An 18495-nucleotide genomic window follows, 5' to 3' on the forward strand; every position below is an offset into this window, starting at 1 on the left:
GCAGCAGTGTTGGCTTAAATCACATTTCTGGCATACTGACATTTATTATGTTTTAAATACTGGCACTGATGTGCTGCAGCAGAGCCTGGAGATCTCCTGAGATTCATCTCGTACTTGTCTGTGCCTCTGCCCAAAGCAGTTTTATTGCCAAGTTTTCAAGAAGGCTGGAATGCTTTGCAGTGACAGAAGTGATATTTTCTAGTTCTTATTGCCATTCTTAACACCTCTAAAGAACCTCTCAAGCAGGAATTTCTGATGTTTTGTGTTACTCAATCAGTTTAATACAATTCAGAGACTAATTTATAAGCTCTTTCTAGATGAGAAAATTGTGAATTTTGAGGGTGCTGATGCTGTTTGATTTGTGTGGTTGTTTCTTTCAGCCCGATTCTCCTGAATATAAAGCTGCTTGCAAGTTATGGGAGTTGTATTTGCGCACAAAAAATGAATTTGTTCAAAAAGGAGATGCTGAGGAGGAGGATGAAGATGAGGAAGGACATGACAGTCAAGAACTAGTAAGTGCAGGCCTGACAGCTGCAGCTGGAGGAAGCTATTGCTCTGTGTGGCAGCTGACTGAGCTGAAGCTCGGCCTCCACGTGTGGAAAGGCAACAAGTCTTTTCACTGTTCAGTTATGCCCCTACAGGTGTTTCCTTGCAGGTTTTGCTTTTGTTTTTAATGCATGTTTATTGGTTGCCAGTTAATTATGTCACAGCACTGTCTACATGTTCTGCTTCTGTCTAGGAAAAAAAGTTCTGGCGTCTCCCTTAGGGACAAAATGCAGTTCTGGGTCAGCTGTGTTCTCGATAGTCTAATGTCTAATGACATTGTTTTCCTGTGTGCATCTTATACAATTACTGCAACTCTTCCTGGAGCAGTTTTTTAATGCAGATATGACAATAGGAAGCTTGGCTTTGTCTCTTCTTTTACTTTTTTTAAGACGTTGGGATGCATGATTGCATTAAGGTTGGCAGTCAAGTTTCTTCTGACAGGATGTAATGTGTATGTGAGTCTTTAGTGTAAATGTGAAATCAGACTCTCATATGCTTTACCTGAGTATGTAAGGAATGTTGCTTTTCAAGGCTGCATGCATGGTTGATTTTTTTTTTTCTGTCTTTGAAAAATAAGTGTGTATATTTCAGTGCAGTTTGAAGCACTGTATTTGGCTGTTGTTGAAACCTCATTTCATTGGTGCAATTTCTCATGTTAGTCATCTCCAGGTTATCTGAAGGAGATTCTTGAACAGCTTCTGGAAGCTGTAGCTGTTGCCACGAATCCATCAGGACGCCTGATAAGTGAACTGTTCCAGAAGCTACCTTCTAAAGTGGTGGGTGTTTCAACAGTAATCATCCTGAATTTGGGATGTGGAAATTTGTATCACTGCCCCTGAGCACTGTAATGCACAGACTGAGGATGCAGTTTTTTGTTACTGTCTCATCTGTCTTATCTGTCTCCAGCAGTTTTTAGAGCTGCTTTGCTCCTACCCGCTCATTCCCAGGCCTATCATTGCAGGCTGGGGCTTGCTCTGTTCTGCAACTTTAGTTTACTTGTTTGGTTTTGGTTTGTTTTTTTTTTTTGGTTGAGACTTCTTAATCTTTTTGTTTGTTTGTTTTTAATCTGGCTGACTTTACTGTTCTGTTTCAGGTTGTGGTGTAACAGGTTTAACCAGCAAAAGAAGTACTTTGAAAACCATCACTGTGTATTTTGTTTTCAGCCAGAACTGTTTCTTTATGGCAGTTTATGGATGAGACATAATTGTATGTATCTGCCTTATCATCTGTCTCTCCAAACTGATGCCTGATACTGTAATTATGAAGCTTATGCTATTCTTCATCTACAATTAATCTTCACTAAGAACTCATAGAATGGTTTAGAAGAGCTTTGTGACTGTTCATGATAACATATCAATTGTTCTTGTTTTCCAGCAATATCCAGATTATTATGCAATAATAAAGGAGCCCATAGATCTTAAAACTATTGCCCAAAGGATTCAGGTACAATACAAACTTATTAATACACTACAGTTTAGACTTGATTAAAAACAAACACTCTAAAATTGCTGAAGTTAATAAGAAAAGCAGACTATTTTTGCCCACTACTGAAAACTCGAGATGCTGTAGTTATTTAGTGTTGTGTCCTGGTTTAACACTGCAGTGGTAGCTGTGTTGAAGATCTGGCATCGTAAACCAGAGTCTGCTGGCACTGAACCTGAGTATCTTGGGTTCCCTGATGTTTAATGGTTTAAAGTAATTCCTTGGCAAATCTTACAAACATCAAACATTGATCTGTTGAAGCTTGGTTGTGCATTAGCATCACCTGCTTCTGTTCTACTGCTGTAAATAGAGATTTTGTACTGCTTCATTTTTCATCTTGCTTTTCCAGCAATCTTGAAATGCTGTTCAGTAATTCTATTATTTATTCTACTCTATTTTGTGTAATAGTGAAGGACAGCACAAGGTCTAATTGAACTAGAGAATAAAGCTGAAATCACATCTTGTCAGACCCTTCAACATTAAGATAGTATTGCAATAGTATTAAACTTTTTCCAATCTTAGCATTTTAAAGATCAAGAAGACCTTAGTGCTCTTATTTTTTTTCTTAAGTACTCTTCTTCTTTTCTAAAACTGTTCTCTCTAGTCTGTGTTCTCTTTATCCGTTATGAATTCCCTTTGCTTTTGACTTTCCATGCTGTCTGAAGGTTGCCACAAAGCAGTTCTGTTTTGCTCTGTTGCAGAATGGAACTTATAAAAGCATTCATGCAATGGCCAAGGATATAGATCTTCTCGCAAAGAATGCCAAAACCTACAATGAGCCTGGATCCCAAGTGTTCAAGGTTAGTTTCAGTCACTCACAGTTAGATCAAAGTTAGGTGTTTCTTTACTGTTTTCTGTGCTGTTGGTTTTTGAACAAATCCTTGGTGTAAGGCCCTAAAAACTGTTTCCATAATAAATAGATCTCTTGTTGGAATTTCCTTATGTAATACTATGTATGTAATATATATATGATTTAAATAGTTGTAATATCTTTTCATCTTGAATTACGAGTTTTTCCAATTAAATTTTATATCAAGATGTGAATTACATGACTTCTTTGGAAGTATGGGGGATCCTTTTATTTGTGCTTGAAATGGGAATGGCTGGGACTGCAGATTAAAATGTTAGTGGCAATGCTCAGCTATCATCCCATTACAGGTGTTGGGAACAGACTGCACTTTTCATCATAAGCTTGAAAAGTGGAGCAGTGTCTTTTTTGTGTGGTTTTCCAAAGTTCTTTTCCTTTTGGCTGTGTTTTTATGATGCCTCCAATCTTGGTTAGTTTTCAGTTCACCAGCATTTGTGCGCAAGTTATGATATTACTGTTTCCATGTACTTCTGAAAATAAGGGAATTTCATTGACAAATAACTGCTTGTATGTTCCTATGAGCTTCGTGGTAGGAGACCTTGCAATGTCTGTGACTTTCCTGTGTCAGTGGTTATGGGACTTTTCCAGTTGCTCTGCTTTCAGGATTGTGACTTCAGTTACCCAGGCTTGTAACCTCGTTCAAATCTTGTGATCTTTGCTTTTTGAACTGTTACTTCAAGTATCAACTCTGTTGCTGAGAGAGAGGAAAAAGGAACGTCCTAAAGCTCAGCAATAGCTGTAGCTAAATAATTTCAAAGGCACGGAAACTCATCTGCTTGTGTGATATTCCTGGTTTTTTAAAAAAAAAATATATTTTTTTTTAATTTTTTTTTAAACATGTGAGAGAAAATGAGCTCAAGCTACTCAGCTTTTATGTTTCTACAGCCACGGTATGGCTACTGCATGGAGATTTTGTTCTGTACTTCAGTACTTAGTCCAAATTGTTTAAGCATTTAGAAACGTTTAAAACAAAAATGAACAACATAAGAAACCTAACCAAAACCCATTTTTGTTCCTGATCCTTGAATGGTTCTACCTGAAAATAACGTTCTTTGTTTTCAACCATAAACAAGCACATTCTTTTCATTGACAGGATGCAAATGCAATTAAAAAAATATTTAATATGAAAAAGGCTGAAATTGAGCACAGCGAGCTGGCCAAGTCAAGTCTCCGACTCAGGTACCACAAATAGAGTTCTGTTTGTAAGGCTGTGAAAATCTCTGTAGTTGTTCCCTTAATTTTGCTGTGGGGAATATCCTGGGAAATAATTGCATGAACATTTATTGTTTTTCTGTGGTTTATAACCTTTGGAAAGAGGTGGTTTCTTTTTTTTTGTTTGTTTCTTTTTTCCTACTCAAATGCATCCATGATGAGTATTTCTGTACATGTTTCATGGCTCTCTTAAGCTCTGGCCAACTGCTTCCATGTGTGTTTGTAAGGTAAGAACAGAGGAGAAGCAGCGATGGAAAAAGTTGCGTTGTTTTGCTTTGCTGTGCCAAAAGTACTGGGGAGTGTTGCACCTTGTAAGGAGCTGAGAGCTGAGAGCTCACAGTTATCCAGGTAGGGGCAGAAATGCAGCAACAAGGCCCTAGGCAACAGATATGTAGAACAGAGGCCATGTTATATGAACTCTTATTTGAAAACCTGTTTCTGGCTATGAAAAGAGGCACAAGACACTGAAGATCTGGACTTAAAATCAGAGAAGGATAGTTTTGGTCTTTAGGCAGGCAGATATGAAATGCTTTTGACAGCTGTATTTGTTTCACAGAAAGAGCTTAATCAGGAAATACTGCTACCTGAAAAGAAGGTGCTACCTACAAAGAAGTAATGCAGTCGTAACATGTGTCTCTGATCTAAAATGCAATTGAATTTATTCTTCTCTATATTTTTACTTTTGAGTCACCAGTCCAAAGTAAGCTTAAATATTATTTTTCAGTATGAGCTGCGTCATATATATAAAAAACAAACCACTGTCTTGCAGGTCCTCCAGGGAGTCAGCAAACTCATTCTAGGATGGACCAAGTATTTATATAAGTTGTTTGCTGGCACTCCATGCTGAAAAATAAATGCTGTTCATTCTTTGCAGAGGTCTGTGTGGTACAGCTGAGAACCCCAGCACCCTCTGTTGACTGAGAGGCAGATTCTGTACTGGTGGTTATGTTTTGTTTCTCCCCTGAAAAATATTTAGAAGGTGTTAGCCACAGACTTTACTTTTAATACTGTTATGTCTGAAAGAAATGAAAGTTACCTGCTTGGATATTACTGTTCAGTGCTCAATTGCATTGTGGTTTTTCTGATTCAGTCACGCAGAGTTAGCATGCTTCCCATACTTGGGCGAGGTGTCAGCCAGAGCAGTGAGCAGAACACCTCGTGTAAAGGAACGGACAAAAGCAGAAGCATTAAGGAGTAATGCTTGATGCATATTGTAATGATTTTCCTCCAAGTACGTGTGGTGCCAGGAGATCTTGGTTCTACAGACACATCGTTTCCGTGTGTGTTAGCTTGGATGGAACAGGAATTACATATAGGCCCAGAAACTTTTAATATAAGTTGTGATTTTATTTCTTCATTTTGCTATGTTGGGCTACATTGATGAAGCTCAGGGTGTTGTGGGTGCCCCGTTTGTGGAGGTGTTCAAGGCCAGCTTGGATGGGGCCCTGGGCAGCTCCATCTGATGCCTGACCGAGTGGCTGGCAGCCCTGCCCGTGGTGGGGCTTGGAGCTAGCTGATCTTTGGGCTCTCTTCTGCCCTGAGCCATCTGTGGTTCTATGATTCTTAATATCACAAGTTGTATTTAATTTGGAGTCTTACTTTTTTTTCTTCAAACTTAAGCTGTTTGCATCAAAAGGGATGACAGATAAATCACACTGATATTTGTTAGTTGAATTCCTCTCTTGCACTGCCAACCCATTTCTACTCCTAAGGTTCCTGATTCTTTACGTTCTCATGTATTCTGCTCTCTATGGATCTGCAAGGCTTCAAGTAATCTGAATGTCTCATTAATTGACTGCTCCCTTTCTTCGTTTCTGTAACTTGGCAAAAAGTATTGATAGTGCCTGAAACAGGCTACAGTAATGGTGAACTGTCCTTTATAGCAGGGGATGTGGGGTGCTTTTGTCTTTCTTAAAACTATTCTATTTATTTTTTATTCTTCTGGTTGTTTTTTTTTTTTAATTTATTTTTATTTTTTAGTGCAAAAGAATTGGGTGAGAGAAAGGTGTAGTCCAAACCAATCCTCCCACCTGCTGTTCTGAAGTGTTTCACTGCCTGGTGGTTTTCTTTTTGCATCATTTTGTTTTTAATTGAACCATGGTTTTTTTTTTTTTGCATTCTGCTGAATCTACATCACAGAATCATTCATTTTTTCCTGATTTTATTGTCTCAACAGACAGTCTCTTTTACCTATTGCTGATTTTGGTAGAATACCCCCATAAGTTCCTTTAATTTTTTTTTTCTTCTGAATTTATGTCACTTTCTCTTTGGTGGATCAGGCTCAGACTCCTTCTCATGCCACTAACTTGTGTCAAATAATTGTGCTGTCCCAGCACAGAGTCCTGCATGTCTGCTGTCACACTAATTGCTCTTTCTCGGTGCATTTAGCTGTCCTCCCTTCAGTCAAGTGACAAAATAAAACTCCTTGACTGTGCACACTGTGACTTCTATGAAGTACTGATCAGACATGATTTGGTGTGGGTAGCTTTATGTTGGTGCTGAGGATTGTCTTGTTGGCTGCTCACGTGTTGTTGTAGGCTGAGCTGTGTGTATAGCTGTTAATCCTCGATCTAAATGTGACCTTCTGGCTTTTTATAAACAAAATCAGTATCACAATGCTGGGCCACTAAATGTATCTTGGTGTTGCTTTACTTTTAGCTTTAAAATGTTTTTTTTTTGTCTGTCTCTGAAGCTTTTGTCTGACCTATCGAAGTAACTCTGTACAGAGCTGTAGCCTTGCTGCATCTTGTCTTGGGTCTAAGGTGGGCCTCTTTTTTCCCCCTTTCCTTGGCTTGTCTCTCCTGCATTAAGGACGCCATCAAATTTGACTGCTTCCAAGCTGACAGGTCCTTCCTCACAGGGTAAAGGCAGTGTGGGTGATGAGAGAAATTCTTCTAACAAATATTTTCGGTAAGTAAATTTTGGACTTGGAGGAAAAGCTGGGTCATCGTCACGTGGAAATGCTGACTTTAAAAATACAAAATACATATGCACTTTTTTTTTTTTAGTTGGCACTGTTCTTTAATTTCCAATATCGACTCAAATACTCTTGAAATTTCAAATATATTTCCTTCCTATGAAGTAAGTTTAAGAAGGTACTTTACTGTAAGTACGCTTCTGTGTTTGATTTTTATATTTCATGTTTCAAACACTTGTTATTAAATACTCGCTGTGCAGCTGTTTCCTTAGAAATATTCTGAAGATTGATGTGCTAGACTTCATTACAAAGTAAAGTGTGTGAAAACTCATAAGGAAATGAACTGTAAGTCTAGGAAAATGATATTGGAAACTGAAAGAAATAAGTAGGAATAAATATTTAAGAGATGGAAGATAGAAACCGACAAAACCTGGGTTGTGGCAGCTCCTACTACCAGTATGAGCTGGGAGAGATGTAAGGATGGAGCACAGCTCTGCTGAAAAGGACCTGGGGTGCTGTTGGATGGCAGCTGGACGTGAGCCAGCGCTGTGCCCTCACAGCCCAGAAAGCCAACCGTATCTTGGGCTGCATCCAAAGCAGCACAGCCAGCAGGGCAGGGAGCCGATCCTGCCCCTCTGTGCTGGGACACCTCACCTGGAGTGCTGCGTCCAGATGGGAAGACCTCAGTACAGGAGAGATGTGGGCAAATGACCCAAGGGATGGAGCACCTCCCTACAAGGACAGGCTGAGAGCTGGGGCTGTGCAGGTGGAGAAGAGAAGGCTGTGGGGAGAGCTGAGAGCGGCCTGTTGGTACCCAAAAGGGCTGTAAGAAAGAAGGGGACAGACTCTTTAGCAGGGTCTGTTGTGACAGGACAAGGGGAAATGGTTTCAAATTAAAAGTGAGGAGTTTTACAGAATCACAGAATCAATAAGGTTGGAAAAGACCCACAGGATCACCCAGTCCAGCCATCCACCCATCACCAGTAGCACTCACTAAACCACGTCCCTCAACACAAAATCCAAACGTTCCTTGAACACCTCCAGGGTCGGTGACTCCACCACCTCCCTGGGCAGCCCATTCCACTGCCTGACCACTCTTTCAGAAAAGTAGCATTTCCTGACGTCCAGCCTAAATCTCCCCTGGCGCAGCTTGAAGCCATTCCCTCTGGTCCTATCACCAGTTACACGAGAGAAGAGGCCGACCTTCAGCTCACTGCAGCCTCCCTTCAGGTAGTTATAAAGAGCAGTAACGTCTCCCCTGAGCCTCCTCTTCTCCAGACTGAACAATCCCAACTCCTCTTTAGATTGGATATAAATAAGATTCTTTTTAAAGATGGTGAGGCAGTGGCACAGCTGCCCAGAGAGGTGGTAGATGTCCCGTCCCTGCAGACAGCCAAGGCCAGGCTGGAGGGGCTGTGAGCACCTGGTGGAGCTGTGGTGTCCCTGCTCAGTGCAGAGAGTAGGATCAGATGACCTGCAGTGGCCCCTTCCGTCTCAAAAGATTCTATGATAGTGTGAAATCCTGCAAGCCGTTAGTACTGAGTTGCTGATGTGCTTATGGCAGACTTACTAGGCAGACTGGTTTGCTGCAGGCTGTCCAGTTTGTTCTTCATTCATCACTTGAGATGTTTGGTATGTAGCAGAGGCTTTATCCCAGCGGGCTTAGCTACTGTCTGGAAGCAGCCAGTCTTCTCTGTGTAGGCCTTGAAACTGTGGCCTAATGCCCAGCAGCAGCACGGCTCTTTCAGGTATTGAGTGCTTGTATGGAGTCAGTGTCATTGTAAGCAACGCGTGAGATGCTGTGCCCCAGATTTGGGAGAAAAGGCAGAAAGATTGATGCTGAAGATGTTGTGAGACCAGTTAAGAGCTCCTTCACTTACAACCACTCCGCGTGCTGAACGAGTGCAGGCAGGGCTGGAGGAAAGGGAGACAACCTGTGACGTGCTAAATTTCTTAATGTAGACCAATCCCTATAAAACAGGATTAAATAAGAGATTTGTTTATATAATTTTGGGATAATTGGGAAGCCTTATTCCCATAAGTGCCAATTAGTAACACAAATACTTCAGTATTTGAAGTAGGACAGAAGATGCATAGCTTGAGCTCTGACATTTGGACTGCACGGGCAGTTTCTGGTTAGAGGGCCGGCCTGTTAAAATGAAGGCTGTCTCAAGGGATGTTAGCAGCTTGGTGAGCTCTGTGGTTCTTTCTCTGTAGCCATCTCTGTTTTCCTGATAAGCAGCTGTCATGAGCTTCACTGGTTTACTGGTTCACCCAGGATGGCTGTTAATGGTGATTTAATAAGAAGAACTTTTTGTTATTTTTTACTTCTGAAATCTTTTCTTTTTTCTTCCCTCTTTTTACAGTAACAAAAGATCAGCCCAGGGGGATCGTTTATCAGCAATAACCATGGCATTGCAGTATGGATCAGAAAGTGATGAGGATGCTGCTTTGGCTGGTAGGAGCTGATATGCAATTTATCTGTTTATTTTCTTTAATTAAAGATATCTTCAAATGTCACTCTATTGCAGAATTATATTTACTGTTTCAAAATTGAGCATATAATTCTGTTAAGTCCAGTCACTGTTTCATCTTAGTACTGAGTTATAAATGTGCAGCTGCTAAGAGATACGCTCAACTGGCCAAACTGATCCAGGCTTTGGGAAACTGTTGCATGTTTTTGTTCCTTCTGATGTGGAACAGACAAGGAGATGTTGAAAACAGTGTTACGTGTTCTGTGGGTTAAGAGATATGGCAGTTGTCCTGGAGAAACTTCATGCTGGCTTGTCCTTTCTTGTGCCGGTGGCTCTTCTAAGAGCCTGTCAGGTTTTATTTTTTAAGGTTAAGACTATTTATATGGGATATAAGGAAAGCTAAATAATAGAACTTAATTTGCAAATATCTTGTGTAATCTAGCAGTGATGTGATCTTGCGTGAGGGCTCATGTTCAAACAAAAGTACATAAAAAGGCATGCCTTGAGACAGCACCTTTAGTTTCATAAGCATGCTATAGCATTGTATTATAAACATCTGCTATAACATACACATTATATCATATATTTCAGTATTGGCCAACGTTACTGTAGTCTGTCTTTTAAGTTAGTCTTTCTCAATAGTTGCATTCTCTGTAATTTCCTCACATTATCTCAGAGCAGATATCTGATTATTAATATTTTTGTTACTTTTTTTTTTAACATAGGGTGTGTTTTATTTCATGTTGGAATTGTATCTGTGTTCCTGGTTAGCCTAGGCTTCAGTTCTGGCTCCCCTCTTTGGGAGAGGTGGAGAGTATTCATTCCTGTGGCTCAGTGTGCTTGTCAATTGCAGGCCTTCCACACCTCAGTGCTGTAGGAGCAATACAGCTTTCTGCTTCTTCAGGATTTAAATGCTTCAAGTGGTTTAATTGCTTTCAGATGTCACGTCTGCCATGGACATGGATGTCATTTGCACAGGGCCTTGTGTGTGTCTAAGATTTTTGCCTTAGTACTGCTGAAGTTATCCTATTGCATTCATCAAAGGGGCAGTTTTTTGGCAGATATCTGTCACTGTTTCTTAGTCTTTCCAGCATACTCTTTGGACATCCCTATGTTTTCATTCTTAGAGTGAACAAGATTTTCCTTAAAAGCAAGCAGTCTTTTTATTGGTTGCTCTGGTATCTGTCTTTCCCCTAACACTTACTGAAACAAATGAGGGTTGGACATAAAGAGCGTAGAGAACTTTCTCCTTGATACAGAGAGCTCAGTCTTTGTGAGCATCTCTGAGTGCAGCAGTTGCCTAAGCAACTGTTTCCAACTTGGAGTTTATCCTCACAGTTTCAGAGTGTGTCGTGGTGTGATGGAGCTTGTGGAAGATTTCTAGCTGAAACATACTGAGACATGAGCAGCTTTTGCAGCTCCATTACAAGTTATCCTCACTATAAACATAAAAAGGCATAAAGTTTATGCCTTTAGGACTGGTTGCAGCTTTTGATTTTTCTAGCATCTATCTTGTTAGGCTTCAAGCGTTCGTGTTGTCTCAGTGCATGACATTGATAAAAGCAAGTTACTTAATGAGCAAAGACTATTTTTTTGTATATATTCCTGTGCTTTCCTCACTCTGCTTCTTTCCTCTGTCAGCACTGAGTAAGGGCACACGTATAGTTACTGCCTGAAATTTTTATTTCTGTTTTCTTTCCTCTGTACCTGCTAACTGTTCCTCTCTAATGTGTTCTTATGGGACCTATTGCTTCTGGATGTTCAAGAGCCTGTGGTCCTGCATTATGTGCTTGATTGTGTAGCCAAATAAGGATTTTTGTCTTTTGAGTAATACATCTTCAGTTGTCAAGATGCGTTAATGCTTCGTGCTGGGAGGACATTATCATTTTCTGAATACCTCAGGATATATAGTGATTGCCATGTCTTTGAAAGAGCATAGACATTGTAATAAAAATATGTATAGGTTCATTCAGGTGTTATGTACACGTTTTCCTCTGAGTGCTTGTTTAATTTATTTAGATTTCATTTTGGGGAATGCCTACAAAAGAAGGACCTGTCTTGACCAGAGTATTGAACTGCTTCTTTGCTGGCTACCATGTCACAGAATATTAAAGTCCTTCTTTCTTGTGTTTTTTTTTCCTCTTCTTAGAAGCAGCTCTCCTTTTTCTCTTGTATTCATTTTTGGTGGAACAGTGAGAGCTGCAGTGTTGAGCAAACAAAAGCAAAGCCTACTTCTGTTGCATAATTAGTCTGGAAACTTGTTGTACCTGGTAGCATTTTCTTTGCTGCAAGGATTTCTCTCCATGCTCAGGCTGATAGATGAGGTTCAGGGAAAACAAAGCACTGTTTCCAGTCTCTTTTTCCTGCTGAAGTTACTCTGTCCAGCTCCTGCTTTGCAGGCTACCGCAGTGGATGCTGTGCAATTATTTGATGCTGATTGGCATTCGGACACATGATAATTTTAGGTATCTCCTCTGAGTCAGTAATGAACATCTCTGTCATGTTTGTGCATCTACTGAGGTCTGCTTGTGTTTTAGCTTGCATCTGTCTTGGCTAGCAGGTCTGCATAGACGTGCAGTGTCAGGCTGCAGAGGATAGATGCTAACACTGTGCTGTGTGCAGCCAGAATGCCCTCTGGCTTTGTCATCAGTTCAATATATCTTTACTGAAATTGAGTAGAAAACCTGAAACATTGCCAGCCACTACTGAGCAATAATGAAAATGCCTGCTGGAAACTTGGCATGAGCATTAGAGAGCTGTCTTTTGTGCAACTGAATTATCCAGCGTGTCATCCACCAAGCTTCCATCTAAACTGGAATTTGTAAGAGGGGAAGTTAAGGAATAAATAGCTGTGTGTTTCCTGGTTTTGTCAGCAGTACATGTTACTTCATCACAGTATCCTTTTTGTTTGTTCTAATCCTGAAACTTACTGTTTGCTTCATCAAGTCAGCTGGCAAAGTCTCTATAAAATTGATAAATACTTTTTATAATTAGCAGAAATAGTTCATAATAATCATTCTAAAATGTGTACTTCTTCATTTTCTGCATATTAAAGGTGACCTTCAGTGTCAGTCTTGTCAGTTAAAGTTCAGTTTTCTTAATTGGGCTGTGAATGTTAGAGTTTAAAGGATAACAGAAGTTTTGAAGTCACTTCTTTTCACATGCATACAAAAAACATTCGTGTTTAGTTCAGCCATTTTCCCTGTCTGAGCACCTTTGCAAATTTGAGATCTGGTTTGTCAGTTCATGTTCTTGTAGTGTACTCCAGTTGGGCAGCAGTATGGCTGTAGCTCAGTGTACAAATATATTTGGCACAAATATTGACATCAGTGTTTAAATGGGTAAATAAGGATGTTCTATAGCTGTCCTATTAGTAGCATGTGGTTGAGTGGTCCTGGTGTGTACTGTCATGTATACATACCTCTCAGTGCTTCTGTATGCAGGGTGTGCTACCAGTGACTGAGCTGAGTCTCATGTGCTAAGAGAGCTTGCTATCTAGCTATGTGTTGTGGTGGTTTTTGTTTTCTGTTTTCCCATCAGCTTGAGGCACATGAGGTACAGCCATTTGTGGTGTCCTTTTCTAAGATGTGAATCTGACTGCCAGAGTGGCTGGATGCCCTCAGCTGAAGGACTCTTTTGTTCTTGTTTAGTTCTTTCTCTATTTGAAAAGTCAAACAACAAAATCCACTTGACTTGTTCGCTGAGAGTCTCCCATTTTTCCTTTCTCTCTGTGCAGCTGCTGCTCGTTATGAAGGAGAGTCTGAAGCTGAGAGTATTACTTCCTTCATGGACACTTCTAATCCTCTCTATCAGCTTTATGATACAGTTAGAAGTTGCCGAAATAATCAGGGCCAGCTAATATCTGAACCCTTTTTCCAGTTGCCCTCCAAGAAAAAGTATCCTGATTATTACCAGCAAATTAAAACACCTATTTCATTGCAGCAGATCAGGTAAGAAAACAGAATGCAAACTACGTCTGATGGGAAAATATTTAAGGGTTTCTTCTGTTTCCAAAGTCCTATATTGTGGTCAGGTTGCTGATGCAACGTGTACCATCTTTCCTTCGTGCTTTGATTGGTGCTTGTTTCACGCCAGCCTGCATCAGTCTTCTGGTCATCTTTTATAAATGGCTGCCGTCCAAGGGTTTATTTTACATGGTGTTTCATTTGTGCTGTGCCATATCAATAATACTGGAGGTTTGGTAGACAGCAGAGGTGAAAGTTTCTGCAGAGCCCTATGTTATGCCCTTTCCTTGACCCCAGTGGCTTGCTTACCTCTTACTGCCGTGGTTTGTACATTAATAGTCTTCAGCAAAGCAAATTGTCTATGTCACAGTCCAACTGTGGAGGATATTTTCATTAATGATCTAGCTAGTCTGGAGTGCAGTACTCATGCAACACACCATTCCTAAATCTATGAGCCATTGAAGCTCATCAGCTCTCAGAGCACAGTTACTGGTTAAAAACCAGGTTTAAAAGAAGAACATCGAGCATCGTCTTCCTTGAGTGGTGTGAGAGAAGCTATTATGATGGAGCTAGTATGGTTGGATATGTCAAGGTGCTGAGTGCATGAGAAGTGTTAGTGGCCCAGAATAGTGGCCCAAGCTTCCTGCCCTGGGACCCAGGAGCCCTGTTACAGCTCAGCCCTGGGACCCAGGAGCCCTGTTACAGCTCAGCCCTGGGGCTCCAGTCATTGCCCTGGGCTGTGTGGTAGCAGTGTGTGCTCCAGCACACCACAGCCTGGCCATGCACTCCCACTGATCCCCCCTACTTATTGAGACTCTGTCCTGCCGGCTGATTTCCCAGACTGAAATTGGGCCTGCTGTGTCCCTGTGCACAGGCCCTGCCTGCCTGATGGCTGCTGGCTGTCTGACCCTGGCTGCCATCCCTGGACAGGACCCTGACCTGCCAGCCTGGCTTCCTGCCTTTGCCTAGTCACCGAAATTCAGCCTGGATTCTAGGTTGAACCTGCTTGCTCACGGCTGGCAAGGTCTCTGCCCTGCTGACCACTTTCGTGTGCTTGGTTCCCCTTCCATGGAACAGCCAGCCTACTCTGTTGTCATGGGATAAAGGTTTGGGAAGCAAGTAGAAAAATCCCACACTGGTTAGCTATCCGTCAATGGCTTTAAAGCAGTTATTTCTTTTGTCTTAGTACAGCTGTTGACTTGACAAAGGAAGCATTTTTTGTTGAAGGAACCACCCAGCACATTTTTTTGGGGAAAAAAGATGAAATTGAGAACATCATTGATAGGGAGCATTTAATCTGAGTGTACAGAAGGGCACTGGTTCTAATTATGTATATATGGATTTAACTGGGAGAAATGTTGCTTTGAAAATGTGCTTAGTACATGATAATTTGCCTTAGGAAGGCAGCTGCTTTTCTGTTTCCCTTACAGAGTAGTCAAGTTACCCTTGGCTGCTGGGGCAGTCCAAAGATGGCATGCAAATGTATAAAGGAATTCAGAAGAAGATGATATTTCTCATTACCTGAGAGCTTGGAAAATAAAGCACAGTTTTTTTAGAAATAGTGTGTGTGCACATTTATAATATTTATAATATGAAGTATTTATAATTGTCTAAGTAGTTTTAGCAAATTCTGAAATTCAGTTATTTGTTAAATACCACGTAGCGTTCTCCTTTATTATGCCTAAAAGCCCTGAAGTCATGCATATGTTACTTACTTGTTGTGCATTAGGGAAAACTGAAATGAGCATGGTTTTGTTGGTATTCCTAGGGAATGGAAGGGTTTTTTGGGTTTTGCTTCGGGTTTGTTTGTTTTTTTTGGGGGGGAGGGGATATTTTTTTTAGAGGGGAGGGGACAGTAGATGATTACTGTTGGTTTGCGTATTTGAAGATGCAGATTCAAGGTGTGCACCTGATGGTCCTAGATGGGGACAAGAAGGTAATGGGTCTAGAGAGGGACAAGATGGGGACAATTAACAGAAGGTTAATTGTTGTAGTGACAAAGTAAGGGTGTTAGTGTACAGCCTGGCATCCCAGTCTCCTAGTGATTGCTGCATTGGCACATGGATATTTGGGCTATGCTGCCACAGTGCACTGTGAAATGGGTGGCTGAGTGTCTACTGCCATAAGATCTTTTGCAGCTAATCATGTATTTCAGGAGTCTGTGTGTGTTAAATGCAGGAAAATCCACACTAAATGATTTATCATCTCTAGCATATCACAGCTCTGGGTGTGTTTGGTTTAACGAGCAGATAACAGCTATCCCAGCATCTTGATCACTCACTGAGCACTGTGATCCTTGGTGGCATGAGCTGGGCGCTGCTCTCAGGCTGTTCTGGCTGCAGGAAATGATCCTTCCATGGCTGCAGTGTCCTCCTTGTTTCCTCCTGCCCTGCTCTGTACAGAAGCCAGGGTTGGAATGGAGCCACCTACCAGCCACCTCACTGTGCACATCGCCCATTCTCTACGGCCAACCTGGGTAACCATGCCAGCATTTGGCAGCCATCATAGATTCAGGAAAGGAGTCTCGTGTTCAGATGGAATTCCCTCTTTTTTGTGCCCTTGTTCTGACAGTGAACATGGATGAGACAGGTTTGGCTCACTCTTCATTCCCTCCCATGGGGTGTTTGTCTTCACTGGTATGATACTCCCTGCCTCAGCTTGAATAGAGCAAGGTGCAGGGCTGCAGAGTCTTTAAACAGACTTTGACTTTAAGATATGTTAGAATTCTGCAGTATGGAGGTTATTTAGCACTGTTAAAAGTAATTCAGTAATTCATTGCCCGGAGAAGTAGTCAGGAATTAACGCAGGAACGCACCAAACTTACTGTTACATGGAATGCAGGTGTCAGATACTGACGTGCTTACCAGAACTGTGTTTCTCCTTAAATTTTACAGCATCAGTAAATATGATCCTGAAGGCAAGTTCATGAGGCTTTATTCCACTGGGGATTTCTCTAACAGCTGTTCTCTCCTGTCTGCATGTGAGAGATGAGTGCCTTCATAGGCATGCCCCAGTGTCTTCTGCTCCAGGAAGCTGGGGAAGGACTTTTTATGTGGGCATGTAGCAACAGGATGAGGGGAAATGGCTTTAAACTGGAAGAGGGTAAGTGTAGACGAGATATTAGGAAGAAATCTTTACTGTCAGGGTGGTGAGACATTGGAACAGGTTGGCCAGCGAGTTGGGGGTGCCCCCTCCCTGGAAGCTCTCCAGGCCAGTCCAGATGGAGCTGTGAGCAACCCGGGCTATGGGAGGTGTCCCTGCCTACAGCAGGGGGTTGGAACTGCGTGACCTTAGAGGTCCCTTCCATCCCATACCACCCTATGATTCTGTGGTCTAATGGAAAGCAGTTTGTTCTGCGTGACATCCGCTACTTAAGAACCTTGTGAGCTTTTCTTAGGAACCTTCATCCAACTTTATGTGTCATAGGAATATAAACTTTGTTTCACTGGGTTGAGATTCTCCTGGAGCTTAAATTTGTTTGGCTCTTGTTACTTCTAGATTTAATACTCAAGTTGAAAATAGAATAAATGTATTTGTCTGATCAGTGGGACTTAACCTTGAAGGGGCAGAGGATGCTCTCTGGGTTAAATTGAATGTTTTATGGAACTAATAGCTGAAAGTAACACTTAGGTTAAGGTTTTATTATAACTTTTGGAAAAATAATATATCATTGTATTGCAGTTTGCTTAACTTATGCATGTGCCAACTGGGAAAATATTCTGAAGATAAAATTCTTCTCTTTAGTATTTAAAATCCCTTGCAAATTTTCCTTCCGTCTGCCACTGTGGCCGCTTAATGCCAGCAGGCAGCTCAGCTCACCGTGCTGCAGTCCCACTGCTGCTCCATAGAGCAGTGGAGGGAGGAGATGTGATGGAAAATGCTCCTGGATTGATGTAAGGCCAGGGATGTTCCTTGCTGGTTGCCTTGTGGGCTGGGCAGACCCAGAACTGGGAGGTTAATTTAGTTTATTGCCTGTTACCATCAGACCACTGCAGTGAGAAACTAAAAGCAAACTGAAAAAAGCTTTCCTTGTCTTCCCTTGTCCCTTTTTAAGGAAAGGAAACTGTTGCTAGTAGGATACATACCCTAAGAAATGCTGCTGCCTTGTTCTGCCTGCAGCTTACTTTCATCTGTTTTGATGTGGGCGTAGCGCAGTTTGTGTTGTGGGCAGAACAACTCCAAACAAAGAGAGGCGGTGCTAAGGGAAAGTGAGGAGAAGCAATCTGAATTGAAAAAGTGGTACTTCTGTTGAGAGGTGGCCTTCTGTGTTTCTTGTTCAGGAGCTGGCCTTATACCTCGTGCAGAGTTCAGACTTGTGATTCTGTAATTGTTTCCTTATATTAATTGGGAGACTAGCAATTTTTCTAGTTCTTTCTGCCATTGAGTCCTTCTAAACTTTAGTTTTCTGGAAGAAGCAAACACGGTGAGGATGCTGACAAACTGCGTGCTGCTGATGCTGAAGCAGAAATTGAGCAGAGGTGGAAGGCAGGCATGATGTGTGCAGGCTGGCCTGCTTTCAGGGGATGAACCAAGAGCAGATCTTGTAATATAAAAAGGCTTAGTAATAGCTGATTGCTGGAGCATGGCTGCTTTTCCTGTAATGGTTGTCTGTAGCAGTGAAAAGTATTGAGGTATTTTAGACATGAAGTATTTAATATGCAAAGCTAAGGCAGCTGAGGTGGTCTTCACATTGTTAGATGCCTAATTAGAGCCCAGTTCTGCGAGTTTGTCAGTGTGAGTGATCACTTCCATCTGAGAGATCCCCTGGAAATAGGCAGTGCAGCTGCTACCTGTGTCCCAAGGAGAGGAGTTCTGGTGGCATTTCTCTCCTGTGAACTCATTTCTGCACAGGACATGCTTTTCTCAATTTTTGTAGCATTTGTTTCCTAAGTACTCTAGATGGTGCTTGTTTTTTTTCCGTTGAAAGAGGCAGAATTGTGTTTATTTGGACATCATTTTAGTTGCTCATTAATCCTTTGGAAGTTTAAATGATTTATGAACACTTATACTAGCACCAGTAAAGGAGGAAAT

General features: G+C 41.4%; 1 protein-coding gene across 22 annotated transcripts in view; it reads left to right on the top strand.

The window, feature by feature from the left end:
* The window catches only part of PBRM1 (polybromo 1), a gene marked incomplete at both ends in the record, with an annotated part of 57187 nt that overhangs the window by 4591 nt on the left and 34101 nt on the right, over positions 1-18495 (top strand). For 13 of the 22 annotated variants that reach the window (XM_079540429.1, XM_079540428.1, XM_079540435.1 and 10 more), the window contains 8 exons: positions 381-512; positions 1206-1322; positions 1921-1989; positions 2730-2828; positions 3990-4075; positions 6920-7018; positions 9392-9483; positions 13236-13449. In XM_079540429.1, the coding sequence (XP_079396555.1) occupies positions 381-512; positions 1206-1322; positions 1921-1989; positions 2730-2828; positions 3990-4075; positions 6920-7018; positions 9392-9483; positions 13236-13449 (908 nt within the window). Of the gene's footprint in view, positions 1-380; positions 558-1205; positions 1323-1920; positions 1990-2729; positions 2829-3989; positions 4076-6919; positions 7019-9391; positions 9484-13235; positions 13450-18495 lie in introns of all 22 variants that reach the window. The other 9 variants (XM_079540434.1, XM_079540418.1, XM_079540425.1 and 6 more) reach the window with 4 other exon arrangements.

This window comes from Tetrao urogallus, assembly GCF_951394365.1.
Source record: "Tetrao urogallus genome assembly, chromosome: 10".
In the NCBI taxonomy this organism is placed as follows: domain Eukaryota; kingdom Metazoa; phylum Chordata; class Aves; order Galliformes; family Phasianidae; genus Tetrao; species Tetrao urogallus.